This window comes from Propithecus coquereli, unplaced genomic scaffold (genome assembly GCF_000956105.1).
Source record: "Propithecus coquereli isolate 6110/MARCELLA unplaced genomic scaffold, Pcoq_1.0 Scaffold573, whole genome shotgun sequence".
NCBI lineage: Eukaryota > Metazoa > Chordata > Mammalia > Primates > Indriidae > Propithecus > Propithecus coquereli.
Window position 1 is genome coordinate 134,372 of NW_012151652.1, and position 18,806 is coordinate 153,177.

Below are 18,806 nucleotides of genomic sequence, written 5' to 3' on the forward strand. Positions count from 1 at the left end.
GCAGTTATTGTGTTAATTATTATCAAAATAATTCATGTATGATTAATATTTTTCTTCTTAAAGCAAGAGGCCCACCACCTTCCATCACCCAGGCAGCGCTTCCATCCACGGCCCCCTTCTCCCCTCGCTGCCGGCCTGAGCTTTTCTCCACCGCCTGCCCCTGCAGAGGCAGCTGCGATGTCCACCTGGCCCTGTGTTGGGGTTTCTGTCAAACACTGAAGAGCAAACGTGGCCACTTGCCTAATCTGTGGGCACGCGGTGGCTTTGCAAGAGGAGGAGAACAGCTGAATAGTTCTCTGTCACCACTTCCCACTCTCCCTTTCTCTCCCGCTCAGCCCCAAGGCTCACTTGTTGATGCTTCACAAAACACTCCAATGGCTACCAGAGCTCCACGAGGTCCCCATTTTACAGATGAGGCAACTGAGTGTCCCAGAGACCTCACGACTGTGTCTCACAGCTGGGAGAGTAAAACCGCTTCTCGCCCCCAGTCTCATGACTCTGCCTCTGCCAGTCTTCCTTCTGTACCTCAGGGACGAGTCCCAGGATGTCCTCTCTCGTTCTGCCTGGTAATTACTGTTTTTCAGTTGCAGGGGCTCCTTGGAATGGCGCCCCTTGGGAGGAAGGTAATTACATCCTTCCAGATGCCCTTAGTCAGCAGCTCTGGGTCAGTTCCTGTGACCAAGCCCAGCTCTGACCTTTGTCTGTCCTTCCCTATTCCCAGGCCAGTGGCGTGGAGAGTCTGATTGGATCCCTGTTTCTCCCTCTCTGGTACATCTGGCGAGCCCCTTCCCCACAGGGCCCACAGATTCTGTTTATTCAAACAAATGGGTGCCCTCGGTCATAGGGGGCAGAGGGGAGAGCCTGCAGATCTCTCTCCGTCAGCCTCCCCAGCTAATAGAGGAATCATGCCACTGGCTGATGGGGGGCCTAGGATGGGCCTCCTTGCGGAGGGAGCAGTACCGCCTCCTAACCGGGAGCCTCCTGGTGCAGCCGTCTTATCTGCTCCCTGCTCCCCACCCCACTGCCCTGGTCTGCTGGTCACACACAGCCAGAGTTGTCACCGGGCCTGTCTCTTTCACACACACACACAGAGCCCACTTAAACATCTCAGAGGCTACTTCTTGCTTTTAGAAAAAAGACAGAACCCTTTCTTGTGGTCTCCGAGGCCCTGCAGAGTCAGCCCTGCCTGCCCGCGCAGCCTCATCTCTCACCCGCCCTCTTGCACTCACGCGCTCTCCTCTCCAGTCACTCTGCCTTCGTTCTGTTCCTCCTGTCGTGCCATGTTTGCCGTGCTCCACAGGGCCTTTGCACATGCTCTTCCCTCTACTGGAAATGCCCTTCCCTGTACCCCTTTGCCTGGTTAGTCCGTCAGGTCAGGAGGCCTTGTCCAAGTGAGGCAGCATGGTCATAGGCTCCTGTGGGGTTCTCTGTACTCAGGACACACTTTCATAGTCCGTGACTGTAGCTTTCTGTGATTATTGGCTTAATGTGGGTCCTGTCCAGTGGACTGGAAGCTTCGTGGGAGCAGGGACCACTCTGCTGGTCTGTTGTCACTGTGAGGTCTCTTTCCTCACCACTGTGTCCTTTGTGCCACATGCAATAAGTGCTCATAAAATATGTGCTAAATAAGGGATTTCATGTAAAAGAAGCCTCCTCACCTGTCTAATACCAGACACTGTCTGAAATCTCATGTCCCTTTGGAAACTTTCTGGCTCCCTTCTTTGCTCTCAGCTGAAAATGCGTTTGCGGCTCCTGAGCTCCTCCCCAGCTGTCACCATGCAGCTCACCTGGAGATTTCGTAGAGAGGGAGATTCTGATTCAGTAGGTGGGGGGAGGCTCTGAGAGTCCAGATGTGTCATGTGCTTCCCTGAGCCACGGCCGCTGGTCAGGGACCACACCGGGGCCTGGCCTGAGAGGTGGGAGCACCAGCTCACGGCAGAAGACAGTGTCTGCACAGGGTTGGGACGCTAGCCGTTTGCAGGTGTGTGTCACAGCCAGGCTGGGGACGTGGCCCACAAAGCCTGGCGTGGAGGCCGAGGCTCTGCTCTTTCCTGCCTCGGGCACACGCCATAGGCCTTAGCGCCGAAGTCTCAGAACCGGGAGAGCGCTGTGGACGCTCTCACCTGGGCCAGCCTGCAACAGCCCACAAGCTGGACGGAACTCTGAGAAGTCTGTCGTGTGGGATTTTACCATTTGAAATTTCCTTTCATTTCCCTCTTCCCTCTTTGCTTCACCACAAATAACAACTAAACAGGAGAGTTTCATTTTTCTTGCTTTCTAACGTGTGAGGGAAGAACCGGCTGAGTGATCGTAGCCTGTGCATTTCGTCACCCTTCCTCCAGTCATTGTGGTCCTCGAATCTGCACCCGACGAGCTCTCCTTGTCCTGCTCGGTCCTGAGCTCTCCATGCTTCACCCAAGTAGGATCAGACGAGCAGCTCGTGGACGTTTTTCGAGCGTGATTCAAGTGCAGGTCCTTTTGCGTGGAGCTCCCACGGAGCTATAGGGGGTTGGGGACCTCTCCAAGGCCACTCTGCCAGTTGTGGGGCCCTCGCCTTCCTCGGTGGGCCTCTGTTTTCCACTTCTAGGGTCCCTTCCAGCACTAGCAGTTAGCGATTCTCTGATCTCGGCTCTCTGAGCATCTGCCAGCAATCTCGCCGGGAGCCGCGGGAGGCAAGCCAAACCCACCTCTCCATCTCTGTGTACCCCTCCTTGTCCCACAGGTCCCTGGACGGCCGGCTGCAGGTGTCCCATCGGAAGGGGCTCCCTCACGTCATCTACTGCCGCCTGTGGCGGTGGCCCGACCTGCACAGCCACCATGAGCTGCGGGCCATGGAGCTGTGTGAGTTCGCCTTCAACATGAAGAAGGACGAGGTCTGTGTGAATCCCTACCACTACCAGAGAGTAGAGACGCCAGGTATGCCGCCTGGCCTGCCAGGAGGGTCAGGAGCCGCCTGCGGGTCATCACCTCCCCTCTTCTCTCTCCCCCTACACCCCTGGGAGGGTCTCCGGTACACCCTGGGGGTGCAGGGGCTTTGGGGCCAGCCTGGCACCAGCCCTGAGCCGCCTCTGCTCTGTCTCCCCCGGACAGTTCTACCTCCTGTGTTGGTGCCACGCCACACAGAGATCCCGGCCGAGTTCCCCCCGCTGGACGACTACAGCCATTCCATCCCCGAAAACACTAACTTCCCTGCGGGCATCGAGCCCCAGAGCAATATTCCAGGTATGCACACGGGCAGCGCAGGCTGGCCTGGGCGGCAGGGGTGGTGGCCAGCCCCGACATTAGTCCTGTGCCCCGCTCTCTGTCCCCCTCAGCCATCCCGTCACCCCGTCACCCCCTCTCTGCGCACAGCACTGGCCGAGGGCCCCAGACTCAGAACCACATCCCTGTTGGGAGAGGACCCGTGGCCTTAGCTCCCCGCTCACTAATGCTGCTTTTCTTGGCACGGAGGAGCAGCGTGACCCTTCCGCCCGGCCTTGGTGCAGTCATTTATCTTGGAAGCAGAAATAGCAACACTGTGTTTCTCTCACCGCCCTCGTGGCTGGTGCTGGCAGTCAGGCAGGGTCCCCAACCCGCTGGGGGCTGCAGAGGCGGGATGGGGGTGCCTGGGGGGGGACAGAGCGGAGGGCTGGGTGGCAGCGAGAGCAGAGAACTGGCCCTGTAACTAAGTCTGGCCTTCAGACCCTGGCGGGGGCTGCATCCTGGCTGAGAACTGAGGCTGACTTTGAGTTTTCACTGCTCTGCCGGAGAAAGGGGCTCCACAGACAGGCTGCAAATGTTTCCCGAGGCCCCGCATTTACATGCAAACGACGTGTGAATCATCAGCTCTCTCCGGTGTCCAGGAAGGTTGTGCTTGGCAGCACCTGGGCTAGTCACTGCTTTTGCTTGCGGGGCAGCAATCCTACTGCATTCCTCCTAGAGCGTTCTCATTTAGACGTGACTTTCACCTTGGGTTAGTTTGCTGTGCTGAGCTTGGCTACAGGCCTGTGTGCTTGGGTCAGAGTGTTAAGGGGAGACCTGATTTCCAGCCCTTTCAGATCCTTCGCCAGGTCACCCTGGTCTCTAAGGGGTAAGTTGTCTACTCCCTATTCAAATATGAAACCTCGGTGGGCTAAGTCAGGGGCTGGGAGGGTTTCAGAGAAAGAGATCCCACGGTCTCTGCCGTTGTTGAACTTGCAGCCTAACTGGGGAGCTGAGACACGTGCCCTGGAGACAACAGATAATAACAACACAGGAGAGGACAGTAGGGGCCAAAGTGCGGACTCGAGGCTGCAGCTTTTCAGAGGACGGAGGTGGGTGAGGCTGAGGCAAGTCCAGAAGCCTCCCTGGAGGGGCGGGGCTCAGCCCTGACCTTGGAGGACAAGAAGGAGAAGTTAGTCTGGCAGTGACTCCAGGAGCAGGCGTTTCAGACGCGGGAGTCGCTCTGGCATGAACAAAGGCAGTTTCGGCCCAGGTGGGGAGACGGAGGTCGACAGGTGTGAAGACAGCAGAGTCCAGGGGCCGATGCCCACGCTCAAGGCTGGAGCTCCAGTGCTGGCACAGTGGTGTGAACGTGCAATGCGTTTGCAAAAGGTATCTCCGGGCCAAGCCTTGGAGGTCTTTTAATGGACCACCTTCCTTCTTCCCAGAGACCCCACCCCCTGGCTACCTGAGTGAAGATGGAGAAACCAGCGACCACCAGATGAACCACAGCATGGACGCAGGTCAGTCACGCAGGGTGTGCCCTCACTGGCCTGTCCCTCCCTTCTGCACTTTCCTCTGCGCCCCCTTGCTCCCTCCCTCCCTTCCTTCTGTCAGTCTGTCCATTATTTATTTACAGAGCGACCCCTGCGTGCCAGGTACTGGGCGTAGAAGAGGGCCCGAGCCAGGCACGGATGACAGGGAGATTGGCGAGACAGCAGCAGTGACTGTGCCGTCTCACACATGCCCTGATGGAGGATGCCGCTTGGCATCTGGCACAGAGCAGGGCCCCTCACCCGGTCTGGGGAGGAGCAGTACTTTGCGGTGTCGGTTTTTCCTGAATTGAGTCTTGGAGCTGTGTAGGTGTTAGCCAGGCCATCAGGTGGGCGAAGGGTGTGCCAGGGAGAGTCTTGGGGGCATGGGCAGGAGAGCCTGGTGCATTCTAGGGGCAGTACGGCTGGAGTCCAGGGAGAGTCCAGCCCAGGGAGCTGTGTGGCTGGCGCATACTCTCTCTCCAGAAGTGGGAGAGCTACGAGGCCGAATGTGGTGGACCCTCGAGCCAGGTGGGCCACTTGGCATTTAGGCAGGGTTGATGGGGAGCCACTGCAGGCTGTAAGCAAGGCCTGTGTCCCGTGAGATTTCTGGCAGTGGGGTGGAGGGTGGGCCCGATCACCTGAGATAGTCAGGCGGGAGGCAAGGGAGCCCGAAGGGAGGTAAGGTCTTTTCCAGTGGCTGTCGGAGACCCTTGAAGCCACTGTTTTTGTGTGGTGACCAAATGTGATCCTGCCATGAGGGACCGGGCCTGGTTCTCTCCTGCTACGTCTCCAGATGTTTCCCAAGTCACTTGTTATGGGACCACATTGGCTCCAGACCAGCAGCTTCTTGAATTGAGCCCCAGCTGCCACACAGAACACGCACTGCCCTGTGTGTGGCTGGGCGAGGAGGGACGGGGGCCGAGCAGATGTTCATCCCGGTGACGGTAGGCATGCCTCGTACACGCAGAGCCACTAGACACAGTGGAGCCACCTGCCCTCGCACACCGCCCAGAAGAGATTGTGCAATTCCGGAAAGCAGAACGAAGGAGACGTGCATGCACGTTGCAAATGTAGTTGCTGAAATCCAGCCTGGGCGAGGTGGCACTTTTGGGTCGAGCACAGCCCCTGAAACACGCCCACCCGGATGAGTGGCTGGCAATGTGAACCCAGCTGGAATGCGTTGCGGGTCTTCCCGTGTCGGGTGCCAAGTGACCGCTGCAAGCGTGCAGCTATTAAACACTGGAATGGGAGGCGGGCCAGCCAGGCAGTATCTCGCCAGCTGCTGTTTCTTCTCACTCCGCTGTCTCTCTCCCCTCCTTGCTGCTCTCCATAGTGGTAGGGTGATTACTGTCGGACGATCACGGGCCAGAGTGGAGGGTCTGTATGCGGGACAGACAGCCTCGTTCCCACTCTCTCAGCTCTCGGTTCTTTTCGTTCCTTTTCCTTTCTGCCCTGCTTTTCTCTGTTCCCTCTCCCTGCTTCCTTTCCTCCCGTTTAGTGTCCCTGCTGTGAACCTCAGTGATCTATCCCAAACGGAGACGGGGCTTTGAGGACCCGTGCGTGGGGCTCTCCTGTTCTCCCTTCTTCACTCCAGGCTGCCTGCCTGGATCCCAGTTCAGTTGCTCGTGGGCCGGGAGTCCCTGCCAGTGAGGTGTGGTAGTGTTTCAGGGTCGCCTTGTTCGCCCCTGTGTCTCTCCTCACACGCACACATGCCCTGTCAGACCAGGGGGAAGGTCCCTCCACCCTCCTAGGCTGTCATGATTCAGCCGCCACAAAATAGGGAACAAACATTCATCAAGTGCCTACTGTGTGCCAGGCAAGGCATAAGCGTTTCTACGTGCACGATCTCATTTAATTTTTACATGTCGCACCGTACAGGGTATTATCCCCGTTGTATATCTGAGGAAAAAAATTGAGGCTCAAAGAGGTGAAACGACGTTGCCAAAGTCACATAGCGGATAGGTGGTGGCGTGTCTAGACTCCATGACTGATTCTGCAACTCTGTCCTCCCACCTGCTTTGGATTAGGGGCCACAGGGGAGAAGAAGAAATCCATGGCTCGTCTCTTGCCCTCAAGGAAGTTACAGCTGGGTCTGGGCAAAATAAACGACCCCCAGGAACAGCTCAGGGGACTGTGTGCTTGGGGCCAGATGCAGGGCCCAGCCCCAGGAGCGGTGGATTTCAGAGGGTGGAGCCAGGCCCCACGGCAGTTAATAAATAACTCCGTGGCCTCCACGGTAGAGGAACAAAGGAGGGACGCGCAGGAAGCTGCTCTGTGGAAAGGCCGCCGCTGCTTGTTTTCGAAAGCTGATGCCATGTGGGTTTTTTCTGTTTTCTGGGGGTGGGAGGCGGAGAGAAGATAACAGAGTGAGACTTGGGCAGATTTGGACTTTTTCCCATGTGCTATCACGTCTTGCATAAAACGTCAGTCTGGTTGCTGAGTTGCAGGATTTCCGAGGCAGGTTTGTGGGTTTCCTGAAATTGATCTTTCCAGGCACCTGAGCCATTACGGCATCTGATTGAGAGCAGCGACTGGTGATGTCACACCTGGGGGCATGGGCTGGCCGTCCGCTGCCTGGGACTTTGACCCGCTGGCGAGAGGGGCTTCGCTGGTCTTCTTACATTCCTGGGGGCATAGTTGACAGGGCAGGTGGTGTAAGCCAAAGAAAAAAGTTGTCACCTATTGTAGTTGAGAACTCTGCAGCCTGTGTTGGGACTCTTGGTTAGGATCATAAAAACCACGTCATTTAAGAGACCTCTGAGATCATCCACTCAATCCCCACTGCACAGATGAAGACCCTGGGGCCCAGGGAGGAAACTTCGGGCAAGGGTATGGGGTTAGGCCTTCTCCTGGGACGTGGAAGCTCTGTCCAGGGTTTTCCTCCTCCTGTGTTGAACTGTCCCACCTTGATGTGAGTGTTCAGTAATTTGGTTCTCCCGGCCAAGCATCTGTACGAAGTCTCACGATTGTGTCTCACCTCACAGGTTCTCCAAACCTGTCTCCGAATCCGATGTCCCCAGCACACAATAACTTGGGTGAGTATCTCCTTGTCCCATGACTGGAACCCCCTCTACCTGCAGCCTGGCCGGTGGCCAGTGTGGGAAGGGGGCCTTGAAGGTGAGCCTCTCCCTCGACCCCCACCATCCACCCGCTCAGCTCAGCTTGGCCCGTCAGGTTTCTGGTTACATGATGCTGAGGTCACCACAGAGCAGGGAAACCTGAGAACAGTGGTGGCAGGAAAGGCAGCCATGTGCCGGCTTCATATTTCCCCTGGGGGGCAGTTAGACGTGAGTGAATGAACATCCCCCAAACCGTATACCCAGGAGATGAAGGCCTGTGGTCAGCTGAGCGTACGTGTGCGGTTTGGTGCAAAGCCATGAGCAGCCACGCAGACTCCAGCCCCTGACATTCACAGACTTGTTTCAGATACACTTATTTAAATTTTGCCTGAGTAAGAAATTTGGGGAAAAAAAAAAAAAAAAGCAACTGTGCCTATAATCCCACCACCCCGGCACAACTGTCTTTGTTTCCTCATGGTCTTTCTGATGTTTGTGGATCAGGCACGTAAATTTGTGCCGTGCTGTTGAGCTCACAGTGCACGTCCAGTTTGCTCATTCTTTTTTCTCTTGACATTATTTTGTAAACACGTTGCCATGTTTAGATGCCTCGTTTGTGCTTTTGCGTTATCTCATGACGTTTTGGAGTGGCCGGACCGTCCTTTCCACAACATCCCTCGGTTGTCGGATCCAGTCTTCTAACCAAGGGTGTCCTTCGGTTCCCCGGCGGGGGGGAGGCTTCGTGGGGGTCCTTGTGGCTTTGGCGTGGGGCCTGCTGAAGGGCTCCAAACAAATGAAATATCCATTTAGTTGTTATTGAGGGGAATTTTTTACATTCTGGTCTGGTAGTGTTGGAAAATGTGAGTTTGATTTTGTTTCAGGCTTTTTTACTGAGGCTTAATTGGAGGCTCAGGAAAAGAAATAGTTAATATCCAAGCTTGGTTCATCAAAGTGGATTGGACTTGCTTTGGGGCCCCATCTGTTTCCAGACCTTGACTGACAGCTCTGGGTGAAGAAACTCATCATCTGAAATATTGGGAGATGCCTGAAAACCCTTTTAAAATGGGCCGACACGGGGGCAGTGTGAGATGTGACTTTGGGTGATCTGTTTTAACGTCTTCGTAGAATAGCATCACTGTGAGCGTTGGGCTCTGCAGAGGGAAGGTCAGATTCCTGATAGGAAAGGACTGCGTTATTAAAAACAAACTCTGAAGGCTAGAAGCTGTGGTAACACTTGAGAAACTAAAGGCTGCGATTGTCAACTTGACTGTGAGCTTTCAGCTTTTGAGGTTGGCTGGTTTAGATTTATTTTCTGAGCTGTCGTACCCTACTGTGGCCAAGGCAGCACTTTTAGTTGACAGACTTCAGAGCAGACAGTTGCCTTTGAAACCATAGTGGTCACAGGCCAGCTTGGAGGTGGCTGCTGTGGGCGGCCCCAGTAGTTCAGATGCAAAGTCCCCCCAGGTGGCAGCGTGCCGGAATCGCCCTCTGGACGTGGAGACTGGGAGGATAGGATGGTTCTTGAGCTCGGACCCAAGGCAGAGCCCCCGTTGATGCAGTTCTCCCTCCCTACTGCCCCGTCCTCGGGTCGCTTGTCCAAGAGTTGAGAATTCTTAGGTCATTTCTTACAAAGGAAGGGCCACCCTGAGCCCGGCCAGCAGAGAGTGGTGCCACTTTGCACTGGTCTGGTTACACCTCTGCTGGGAAGGTCTGAACCGGGCACGCGTCAGCTGACGAGTCAGGGTTAGGATTCATGGTGAGACACCGGCACCGACAGGCCCGGCTTCCTCTCTGCCCGGCAGGCCCTCAGCCCCCTCACCATTCCGCTCCATGGGCTTCCTCCTTACCCAGTAGTTCGCAGGGACTCCTGCTGTCATAGCTGGAAGGGCACGAGTTGACGGTGAAGACAGTGGTGAACGTTTCTTGAGGATTTGCTATTTACTGTTATTCACAGTGCTTTGTGTGTGTCAACCCAGTTTTCGTAACTTTATGCAGCAGAAGTACTGTAATTTTTTATTTTACACATTAGGAAACCAAGGAACGAACTGGTTAACTCGATTGTCCCAGATCACACAGCTGGTAGATGGAGAAGCTGGCTTTGAACTCAGACCCTCCCCATCCAGAGCACGCTAGCTGTCGCTGCCCGACACACCTGCCTGGCGGGGCCGTTTAGACCAGCTGTCTCCGCCTTCCTCACTCAGAAGAACCAAGGTCAAGCGGGGCGTTGATCAACTTAGTTGGAGACAAAAGCTAGGTTGCAGCCCCTGGGTGGGGGCCCTGCCTGGTTGCCCGTCTCTTCCTCACTCATTGATTCCCCAGCTAGTCCCTGCACGGTCACCGGCTGCCAGTTCAGGTGGGGGATTCGAAGAGGAGTCATAGCCCCTGCCATCAAGGTGCTGTGGCCTGTCGGGATCAATCAGGCAGGACTCAAAATAGTTATAAAACAAGACGTAGGTGCGGATAGAGTGCTGTGAGGGTTCAGAGGAGGGGATGGGTCCTCATTCCAGTGGGGACAAGCTGGCCAGGTGTCTCCTCTGTATTCATCCACTGCTGCTGGGGGCCAGGGCTGGGGAGAACACTTAGGCACTCGCAGGCAGGGGGAGTGGCTGGAGGTGTCCGTGTCCCGCTTTGATGCATTGCCCCAGGTGGCGGGGGAGCAAGCACAGGGGAGGAGGAACCACGTGTGCCAAAGAGCAAGCGTGGGTAGGGTGGGAAGCCGCGGGGGAGGCGGTGCACGTGTGAGTGGGCCCTTGGAGGACAGGTGGGACGCCGTGAGGCAGGGAAGGAGGGAAGGACGTTCCAGGTGGAAGGGCAGCGTGTGGTCCGAGGACAGCTGGCATTGCGGTGGGTTGGCTGTCGGGAGGGACAAGGGGGAAAGGGGGCTGATTCAGGGCTGGTGGGGCCCTGAGAAGAGAGCCCCAAGTGTCAAGCTTAGCACCCTTGTGCCTACAGAATATAGTGGGTGGTGGGTTTTGAATGGGGGTGGCATTTGATGACAGCTTTATAAAGATTAATCTGGCCACTGTGTGGGGAAATTATTAGAGGCAAAAAAAAAAAAAAAACCAAAAAAAACAACCCAAATCCACTTAGGCAGCTGTTTCTACAGAGAAGACTGAGATGAATACTTTCAATAAATGGTGGCAGGGCTGGGAGAGCACATTTGAGAAGGGTCATGGACCGGAATTAGCAGCGTTTAGGGACAGCTTTAATTGGGATGACAGCGAGGCCTCTTAACTGAGGCGGAGCACCCAGAGGGAGGAACGGCTGAACCCACACGTGGTTCCCCCCATGCTATGCTCACCTATGTCCACGAAGCAGCGGGAAAGTCAGGAAATAGGCCGGAGAGGAGGTGCAGGTTTGGAAATCATTAACGTGTGACACCTTTCCATAGCGGGATCAAGAGAAGGGGCTTTGTGATGGGATGAGTTTGGAAAGCCTGCATCGTGGCCCCTCCTGCAGCCCCCAGGGGACTTGCATGCCACACTTCTGAGAAGCCTGCAGGAAGGAGGCCTGTCTGGTCCAGCATCCCTCCCCGGACCTAATGGCTGTCCCAGCGCCTCTCTCTGCCACCCCACCGGCCAGCCACAGATCTCACTTTGGAAACCCGGGGAGAGACTCAGCTGAAGTGGTGGCGGCAAATGAGTCCAGTGGAGGAGGACCCCGCTCCAGGAGGAAAGAGAGCCAGGGACACGCTCAGGGGGGCTTCCTCAGGAAGGCCTGGGTCAGGGCGATGATGGGACCGTGGCAGCCGGAGGGGAAGGAGGCCCTGAGGGGGACAAGTTCTGCAGAGATGCAGCATGAGATGTAGGAAGAGGCCTTACGTTTGGCGTCGGGTTCAGCGACAGCCTTTGGAGGGCAGTTTGCCGGGAGAGGTGGGGGCGACGTCGGTCCACGGTGGGCTGGAGAGTGAATAAAAGGTGGGCAAGTGGAGGCAGCGGCAGCCTTTGTGGTTCTTCATGGCCAGTGGGTCCCAAAACATAGGATGGAGATAGGCACACAGTGAGCTCTTCCTGCAAAAGGATGGGGACGTCTCAGGACATCTGCTTATTTCTTTTAAAAGAGATTATTGTGAAATTATTGTACAAAAAGGAATAAAGCATAGGACATGTGGTTTCTTTTTCATTTCCTCCCCGCTCCAGGCGTTAGCCCCAGGGCTCGGGTCTGGGGAAGGTTGAGTCTCCTGCCATAGTAAAGCCACTTCTGGGCAGGGGCAGTGACTCGTGGAGGAGCCCCAAATGCGTGGTTGAGACCCAGCTCAGCATCTTGCCCGAGGCAGGTTCTCGGAGCCCCCGAGACCTTTGTTTGCAGGGAAGGGGATATGAGCAGGTGACGTTCCTGTTATTACACATGGTGCTGGGTGAGTCACCGGGAATTTCCGAAGCATTTAAGTCAGAAGGATTGGGGCAGATGGAGGGGAAGGAGGAGGCAGCGAGAGAGGAAAAAGGTAACGAGCTGGCTCCTGCCGGTGAGTAAGTTGTTCCCTGCTTTAGAGTGAGGCATTCAGGGAGGGGAGGGGCCTTGGCGGAGGAAAGTGAGGCACCAGGGAGTGCCCTGGGGGAGAGTTGAGCTGGAGTTTAAGGAGGCCATGGTTTCCCAGAGTGCTTCCTCTCCTGCCAGGACCGGGCAGGGCAGCCGGAAGACCAGTGGCCCTGGAGAGAGGACAGGGGTCCCGGGCGCAGGCTCGACCTGGTTCGTAGGTGTCTTCGTGCCGCCGTGCAAGGCTCTTTTCCAAGGCCAACTCCGGCTGCAATCTTCCACGAGCTTGTGAAATCACAGACAGGCCGCGGGTGACCGGAAGTGAGCTGCCAGCCATACCCTCACACTCCTGAGGGTCCAGCTCCGACTTTGCCACTCTTTTTGGTTGCAGTAAATGGGCCGTCAACTGAAAGAGCACGGGGATCTGCGTGCAGCGTGGTTTGTTGCCGTGATCGTCAGAGAAGTAGGTTGGAATTAGTACCCCGGGTGCTGGGGACACAGCTGGCCTGGGCACCCGGAGAACTAATCCTCTCGAGCAGGAGACGCGGGGACACAGGTAGCCGAGGCTAATTCTGCACGGAGGCGGTGAGGGAAAGTTTCACAGCCGCATGAGCTGGCCCTTAAATGTTGGGTCCCTGCGGATGAGGGGGAAGGGCTGGCCTGGCAGAGGGAACAGCCAGGACCTAGACGTGGCAGCGTGAGGGACTTGGGAATTGGAGTGTGGCATCTCCTAGGTCGAGGGAGAGCCGCCTTTTGCAGGGGAGGGCCCAGGCGAAGCCAGCCCGTTTATGTTTTGACCTTCAGCCTCGCAGCACGCTCCTGGCCCTCGCCGGGTCCTGCTTCAGATCCACAGTAGAAAGCTAATTTCCCCTCTTGCTCCTCACCTTTTCCCTTACCGGATTCGAATCTCTTACACGGGTTTTTAATAGGCATCCCTTAATCCAAGTGTGGCCTTCTGGGTTTTATTCTGTTTTCTTTTTCTTAAACAAAACAGAAAGTCGATGCCAGCTTGGAACAGGGCTCCAAACTGAAGCCAGCCAGTGCGTTAGGCTGGCAGGGGGCCAGCTGTGGATTCAGTGCCCCATGCCACTTGAGAAGTCTGGCTGCCACCACGCTGGGGAGAGCGGGGGACACAAAACGGCTGAAGCCGAAGGTTCCTATGTCTCCAACACCTCTGCTCAGGGAGAAAGATTAGCACAGACTCAGAAGTCTGGCTGGGAGCGGGGCTGTTTGAAGGGAAGGCCTTGGGCATGAGCCATCGTCTGCCACTGTAGGTGTGCAGAGTTCTCGGCCTGGAGGGGCAACATTGCTCTCCACTGGGACATGTCACCTTACCCCTGCATAATCATCTCCTGGAGGAGCCTTATATAAAACTGCTTCTGTATTTGTTGATAAACTCTTGAAACCAGGGCTGGCTGGCTGGCTAGATTGATTGATTGATTGGAGTGGGGGAGGGGTTGACACCTGAGAGATTTCTTTTAAGATTTAGTGCCAAGACAAGCTTTGTTCCCCCTGTGGTACTAGTAAGCGTTGCCCATCCACCAATCAGAGCCATGTAGCATATTGTATTCCCTTTTTGCCTTGTCTGCTAGGAAGCTCAGAGCCAAGTTGGGTGCTCTTTCAGTAGCTATAACCTCATAGTTACTCCATTTGTAGCCTTTTCCTTTCCAAGGTCCTGACTTTTTATTTCTCTTGTACTAACCATGGTGTGTCAAGTCCTTTGGTGGGAAAGAGATGAGGGCATACATACAAGTGTTTTAAAAAGTGCCATGCAAGGCAGAACCCAGAGGTGGGGACCAGACTTTTTGGTCTGCTCCTCTCACATAGTACCTTGAAGAAGCAGCCGAGGGGTGATGGGAGGGAGGGAGCTGGGAGGCAGGGAAAGGCAGAGCTGGCTTCTAGTTGTTTGCAGAGAATAGAACGTGCATGGCTGGGGCGCTGCTGCAGCTCAGTCCTGCTTCTGAGTGCAGGGCAGTTCATGCAGACGGTACTCTCAGAAATGGCAGCCTGATGACTTTGCTCCCCAAACTGGCATCTTCCTAATGACGTGTCAGGCCCCTTGTGTCCATGTTTTCCACAACACTGTCCAGTGGTGTTTGGAGAAGGGCTCTGATCTACTTGGGAGGGCCTCTTAGTGCAGGACCCCAAACCCTTCTTTGATTCTTAGACTCCTCTGAAGCGCTTACTTCCCCAGAGCATGGTCTCCCGGCACATGTTACACAGTGGGTGGCCTCTTGGCTTTTTTTTTTTTTTTGAATGGTGAGCTGTGTCATCGGTCCTGGGAGCCTAGCTCTTTCTCTTCTGCCTGTACTAAGCCCAGGGAATGCTGGACAGGGCTCTGTGGTTTGGGGGTAAGGACCCTATTCTCCGTACGTTGCCGAGTGAGCCAGGGCCATCCTGGATCAGCCGAAGCTGCCTGTTCAGGCTGACCCATGCCAGAGCACAGTGACCTAGATGCAGCTTGAGATGTCTTCTAGTGCGCTGCAGCCATTGTACAGAGTAGGAAACTGAGGCCACAGAGGGAGATCATATCCCCAAGGTCACACAAAGACCGGCAGAGCCTGCTCCTAGGCAGAGGTAGCTAGCGGCCCTGATACGTCGCCCGACCGCTCTGAATGCTTGGATTGCACTTGGATTTCTTGGTGTGTGTGTGTGTGTGTGTGTGTGTGTGTGTGTGCTTTTTTTTTTTTGAAGTTTCCAAAAGTAGCATAGCTCACATTTTAGTGACCACATTGTTTAGAATATGGCTTATCTCAGTGGAATGTTGAAGCATCCAGCAAAGCCAGGGCCGGACGTGGCTGACGCGGCTCAGCTCAACCTCAGGGCCAGGGCACAGGCCACAGTGGCCTCCGCCCCATCAGCCCTCCCTTCCCCATTAAGCAGCTTAGATCCCTGCCTTCATCCTCGCCTTCCCTTGCTCCACCCTGGGAAGATAAGAAAGGGCCAAGGGTGCTTCACCCCTCTTGCGATGGAGGCGGCGACAGGACCGGGCTGTGCTCAAGTCCATAGAATCAGGGTGGTCGTCGTTGTGAGCACCACGTACTGTGGCCCTGCAATGTATGTGAGTTATCTCAGTGCTCAGGCGGCCGGGGAGGGCGACGTGGAAGCCCAGCTCAGAGACTTTAGCTGGTGTGCGCCCAGTCACATAGCCGGTCTGCGCCGGAGCCAGGGTTAGCCCGCGCTGCGTCTGGAGGTTGAGGCTTGTGCTCCATGGCCTGGTTAAACATCTGGGGCAATGGTTTTCAATCTGGCCATGTCTGTGGATGTTTTTTTATTGCTCCAACTTGAGAGGGCGAGGTGGATGTATACGACTGGCACCTAGTGGGCAGAGGCCATGCTGCTGGCATCCAGTAACAGGCTGCTGGCATTTAGTGAGTGGGGGCCAAGATGCTGCTAAAAACCATGCAAGATGCAGACTCCCCCTCCCCCCCCCCACTGACAAACAAAGAATCATCTGGCCCAAAATGTCAGTAGTGCCAGTGCTGATGAGAAACCTGACTTAGGGTGTCCTAATCCTCCAGCAGACAATTTCTGGGTGTGTGTGGAGTGCAAGGATGTCACTGGTCTGTATCTCTGTGCGCGGTAGCATTCTCGTCACCTTAGGAGGGATCATACACCTGCCTAGACCCTCAAGGGAGATCAGGGCCACTCTGTCCTTCAGGGAGCACCCAGGCCACTCCCGGTGGGCACAACAGCTTCTGATTTTTCCCTCTGGGACTTTGCACACCTTCCAACGGTCTGGCGAGCAGACGTCCCCAGTGGGCTCTCGCTCCTGGAAGCTGCCTGACACACAGTGGAAAGGGTCCTCGGGCCGGTGCTGAGACTTGGGCACGGCGCTCCTGTCCTGTTCCTCACTCGGCAGAGCCCTGTGCCGAGGGCTACAGCGAGCGGGGAAAGGTGTCGGCCTGCGCCCTGGGACCTCACGGTCGCGTTGGACAGTCAGGATGCCCGTCGACACCCGCTCACAGAAAGATGCACCCTAAGTTACCGGGCATCTCCAAGAACATTTAAGGAAGAGCCAGAGTGAGTGGTCCGGGCCGAAAGTTCGAGAGGGAAGAGTGAGAATGAGGAGGAGACTTCCTGATTCTTCAGCAAAGGGATGGGATTCACGTAGATGGCGAACATGGCGCGGTGAGCAGTGCTCCCGCCCAGGGCTCAGCACAGAGCAGCACTGGGCAGTCGGGGGCAGGAGGCCGTGGTGTCGCTGGCGTGGGAGCTCTGAGGGCCTGGGAGGTGCTGCGGACCCAGGCAGGGCGCCGGGGCATCCCGGAGTGGCTGGCGCAAGAGGAGGGTGAGGGCGTCCTAGGACGTGGGCGTGGAAAGCTGGGGTGGTGAGGGAAGCTGCTCTTACTCTTCTGGGAAGGGGAACTGGCCCTCACAAGGTGGCAGTTTTGCTTTGCGGAGCCCCTGATTGAGACTGTGCAGACGGACCACTGGGACAGATCCAGAATTGCTTTTAGGTGAGTGTGTGTGTTACCCACCCCAGCACCGGCGTCCAGATAAGTGTGGAAACCAGTTTCTGTAAAAGAGCTGTGGCTTTGGGCTTGGTCCACAGACGATGCCCAGCACGTGTGGTTCGTAGACACCGGCCACCATGGAACCCACTAGGCTGCTGCTGAACAGGCCAGAGCTTGCCCAGGGCCATGCAGGGCCCAAAACTGAAAGCCCTTTTGGGGACAGAGATTAGTGTGGGTTACTCTGGGGGCCTCTGTAGAGAGGCTGGGAGGTGAGCATGCAGGGACATGGCCTACCCTGGGAGGGCAGCTGGGCTGTCCACGGGCTCACCGGGTGCCCATTGGTGCCAAGCCCTCTTCAGGTTGGCCCAGCCCCTCCTTGAAGACTGCGTCAGTCCGGCCAAGGCCAGGTAGGGCAGGGCCTCTGTGAGCTGAAAACAAACGAATTCAGTGGCTCTTTGCGCACACAGGATGTCTGCGATGCTCCTCCAGACACCTGAGCGTCTTGTTCCCTTGGATAATACAAGTTGTACACAATAAAAGGCACAGGGACGGGAGATTATCAAGACCCCTGAGAAGTGGGGAAACAGTCTTCCGGAGCGTCCAGGGGACCCCATTGAGGGAGCATGGGGACTGGGAGACCCACGGACTCAGTGGCCTGCCCTGTCCGCAGACCTGCAGCCCGTCACCTACTGCGAGCCGGCCTTCTGGTGCTCCATCTCCTACTACGAGCTGAACCAGCGCGTCGGGGAGACATTCCACGCCTCGCAGCCGTCCATGACGGTGGATGGCTTCACCGACCCCTCCAACTCGGAGCGCTTCTGCCTGGGGCTACTCTCCAACGTCAACAGGAACGCAGCGGTGGAGCTCACGCGGAGGCACATCGGTAAGCGGTGGCCACGTCCCCCCAGCTGCTCCTCCACCCAGAGCCCTGCCCCTGTCTGTAGCTGTGCTATGCCTCCGCAGGAACGGGGCGGGATGCCAGCCCCCAGCCAGCCCCCGGTCTCTGTTGCTCGGTTACGGGCCAGACAGTAGCGTTCAGGTTGCTGGATCATCCCCACTCAAAGGGACAAGAAAGGGAAGTCGAGGAGAAAGGGAACATGTGGAATTCTCTTAATAAAAATACCCTTATGGTACAGATAGGTTGATAAGTAGGCAGTCCTCTTTTGTTGTTTTCATATATGATTATTCTGGACAATTTAGAAAAGGTAGAAAGGCAAGAATAGCCCACTACCCAAACACCACTACAGTTAGCATTCTGCCGCCAGCACCCGGAGCGTGTGTAAAAGATCACTGTTAGTTTAGGGAGGATGAGGCCGTGTTAATGTCACTTGGGTTGCTTAGAAAGTTACCATGTTCAGACGTCGTGCTGGAGCCCAAAGGATTGGCCGAGGGGCTCCCACGGCAAACTCGGGAGCTGGGCAGGGCAGCAGAGGGGGGGTCTGGCCACGTGAGCCAGGGTAACTCTACACTCACTTGTTCGTTATCTTGGGCTCTCATGAAAGACTTCACTTGAAGAGAGAATCGATTCTATAGTAAGAGAAGAAAAGTTCGGAGGCCACGTGTTTGAGGTGGTGCGTTCATTTTCCAGGGAATAATCTGATGCCCTGGGTGGTGGGGAACAGCTCTGCGGAGGCCAGTGACAAACAGCCCTCACTGCCAAACCCCTGTCCTTTCTTGTTTCTTTTTTGAAAAAGATACTAAATACTAAATTCTGGGCGGCATACACAGCTTTTACTTATTATCTTTGTACTTTGATGTATTTACTTATTCGGTTTGATTTTTTTTTTCTTTAGAGATGGGGTCTCACTGTGTTGCCCAGTCTGGTCTTGAACTCATGGGCTCAAGCCATCCTCCCACTTTGGCCTCCCAAGTAGCTGGGACTACAGGCATATGGCACTGAGCCTAGCATTTTCTATATTTTAAAAATAATTATTTTAAAATGACTGAAACAAAAGAAACATTTTGGGTCTGAGTCTTCCCACCCCCACCTCTTCCCCCTGCTTTGGACATAACGCAGCTGCCCTCCTGTGATTGGAGCCCCCCACACCTGCGCACATGTGTGTGACACCAAGTCCTGCAGGGCTGAAAGCAGAAGAAACCGG

General features: G+C 55.8%; 1 protein-coding gene across 2 annotated transcripts in view; it reads left to right on the top strand.

Moving 5' to 3' along the window:
* SMAD3 (SMAD family member 3) overlaps positions 1 to 18,806 on the top strand; it is a 110,132-nt gene that overhangs the window by 83,663 nt on the left and 7,663 nt on the right. For both annotated transcript variants that reach the window (XM_012658127.1, XM_012658126.1), the window contains exons 2-6: positions 2,723 to 2,916; positions 3,091 to 3,222; positions 4,629 to 4,703; positions 7,700 to 7,750; positions 17,375 to 17,587. In XM_012658127.1, the coding sequence (XP_012513581.1) occupies positions 2,723 to 2,916; positions 3,091 to 3,222; positions 4,629 to 4,703; positions 7,700 to 7,750; positions 17,375 to 17,587 (665 nt within the window). The remainder of the gene's footprint in view (positions 1 to 2,722; positions 2,917 to 3,090; positions 3,223 to 4,628; positions 4,704 to 7,699; positions 7,751 to 17,374; positions 17,588 to 18,806) is intronic.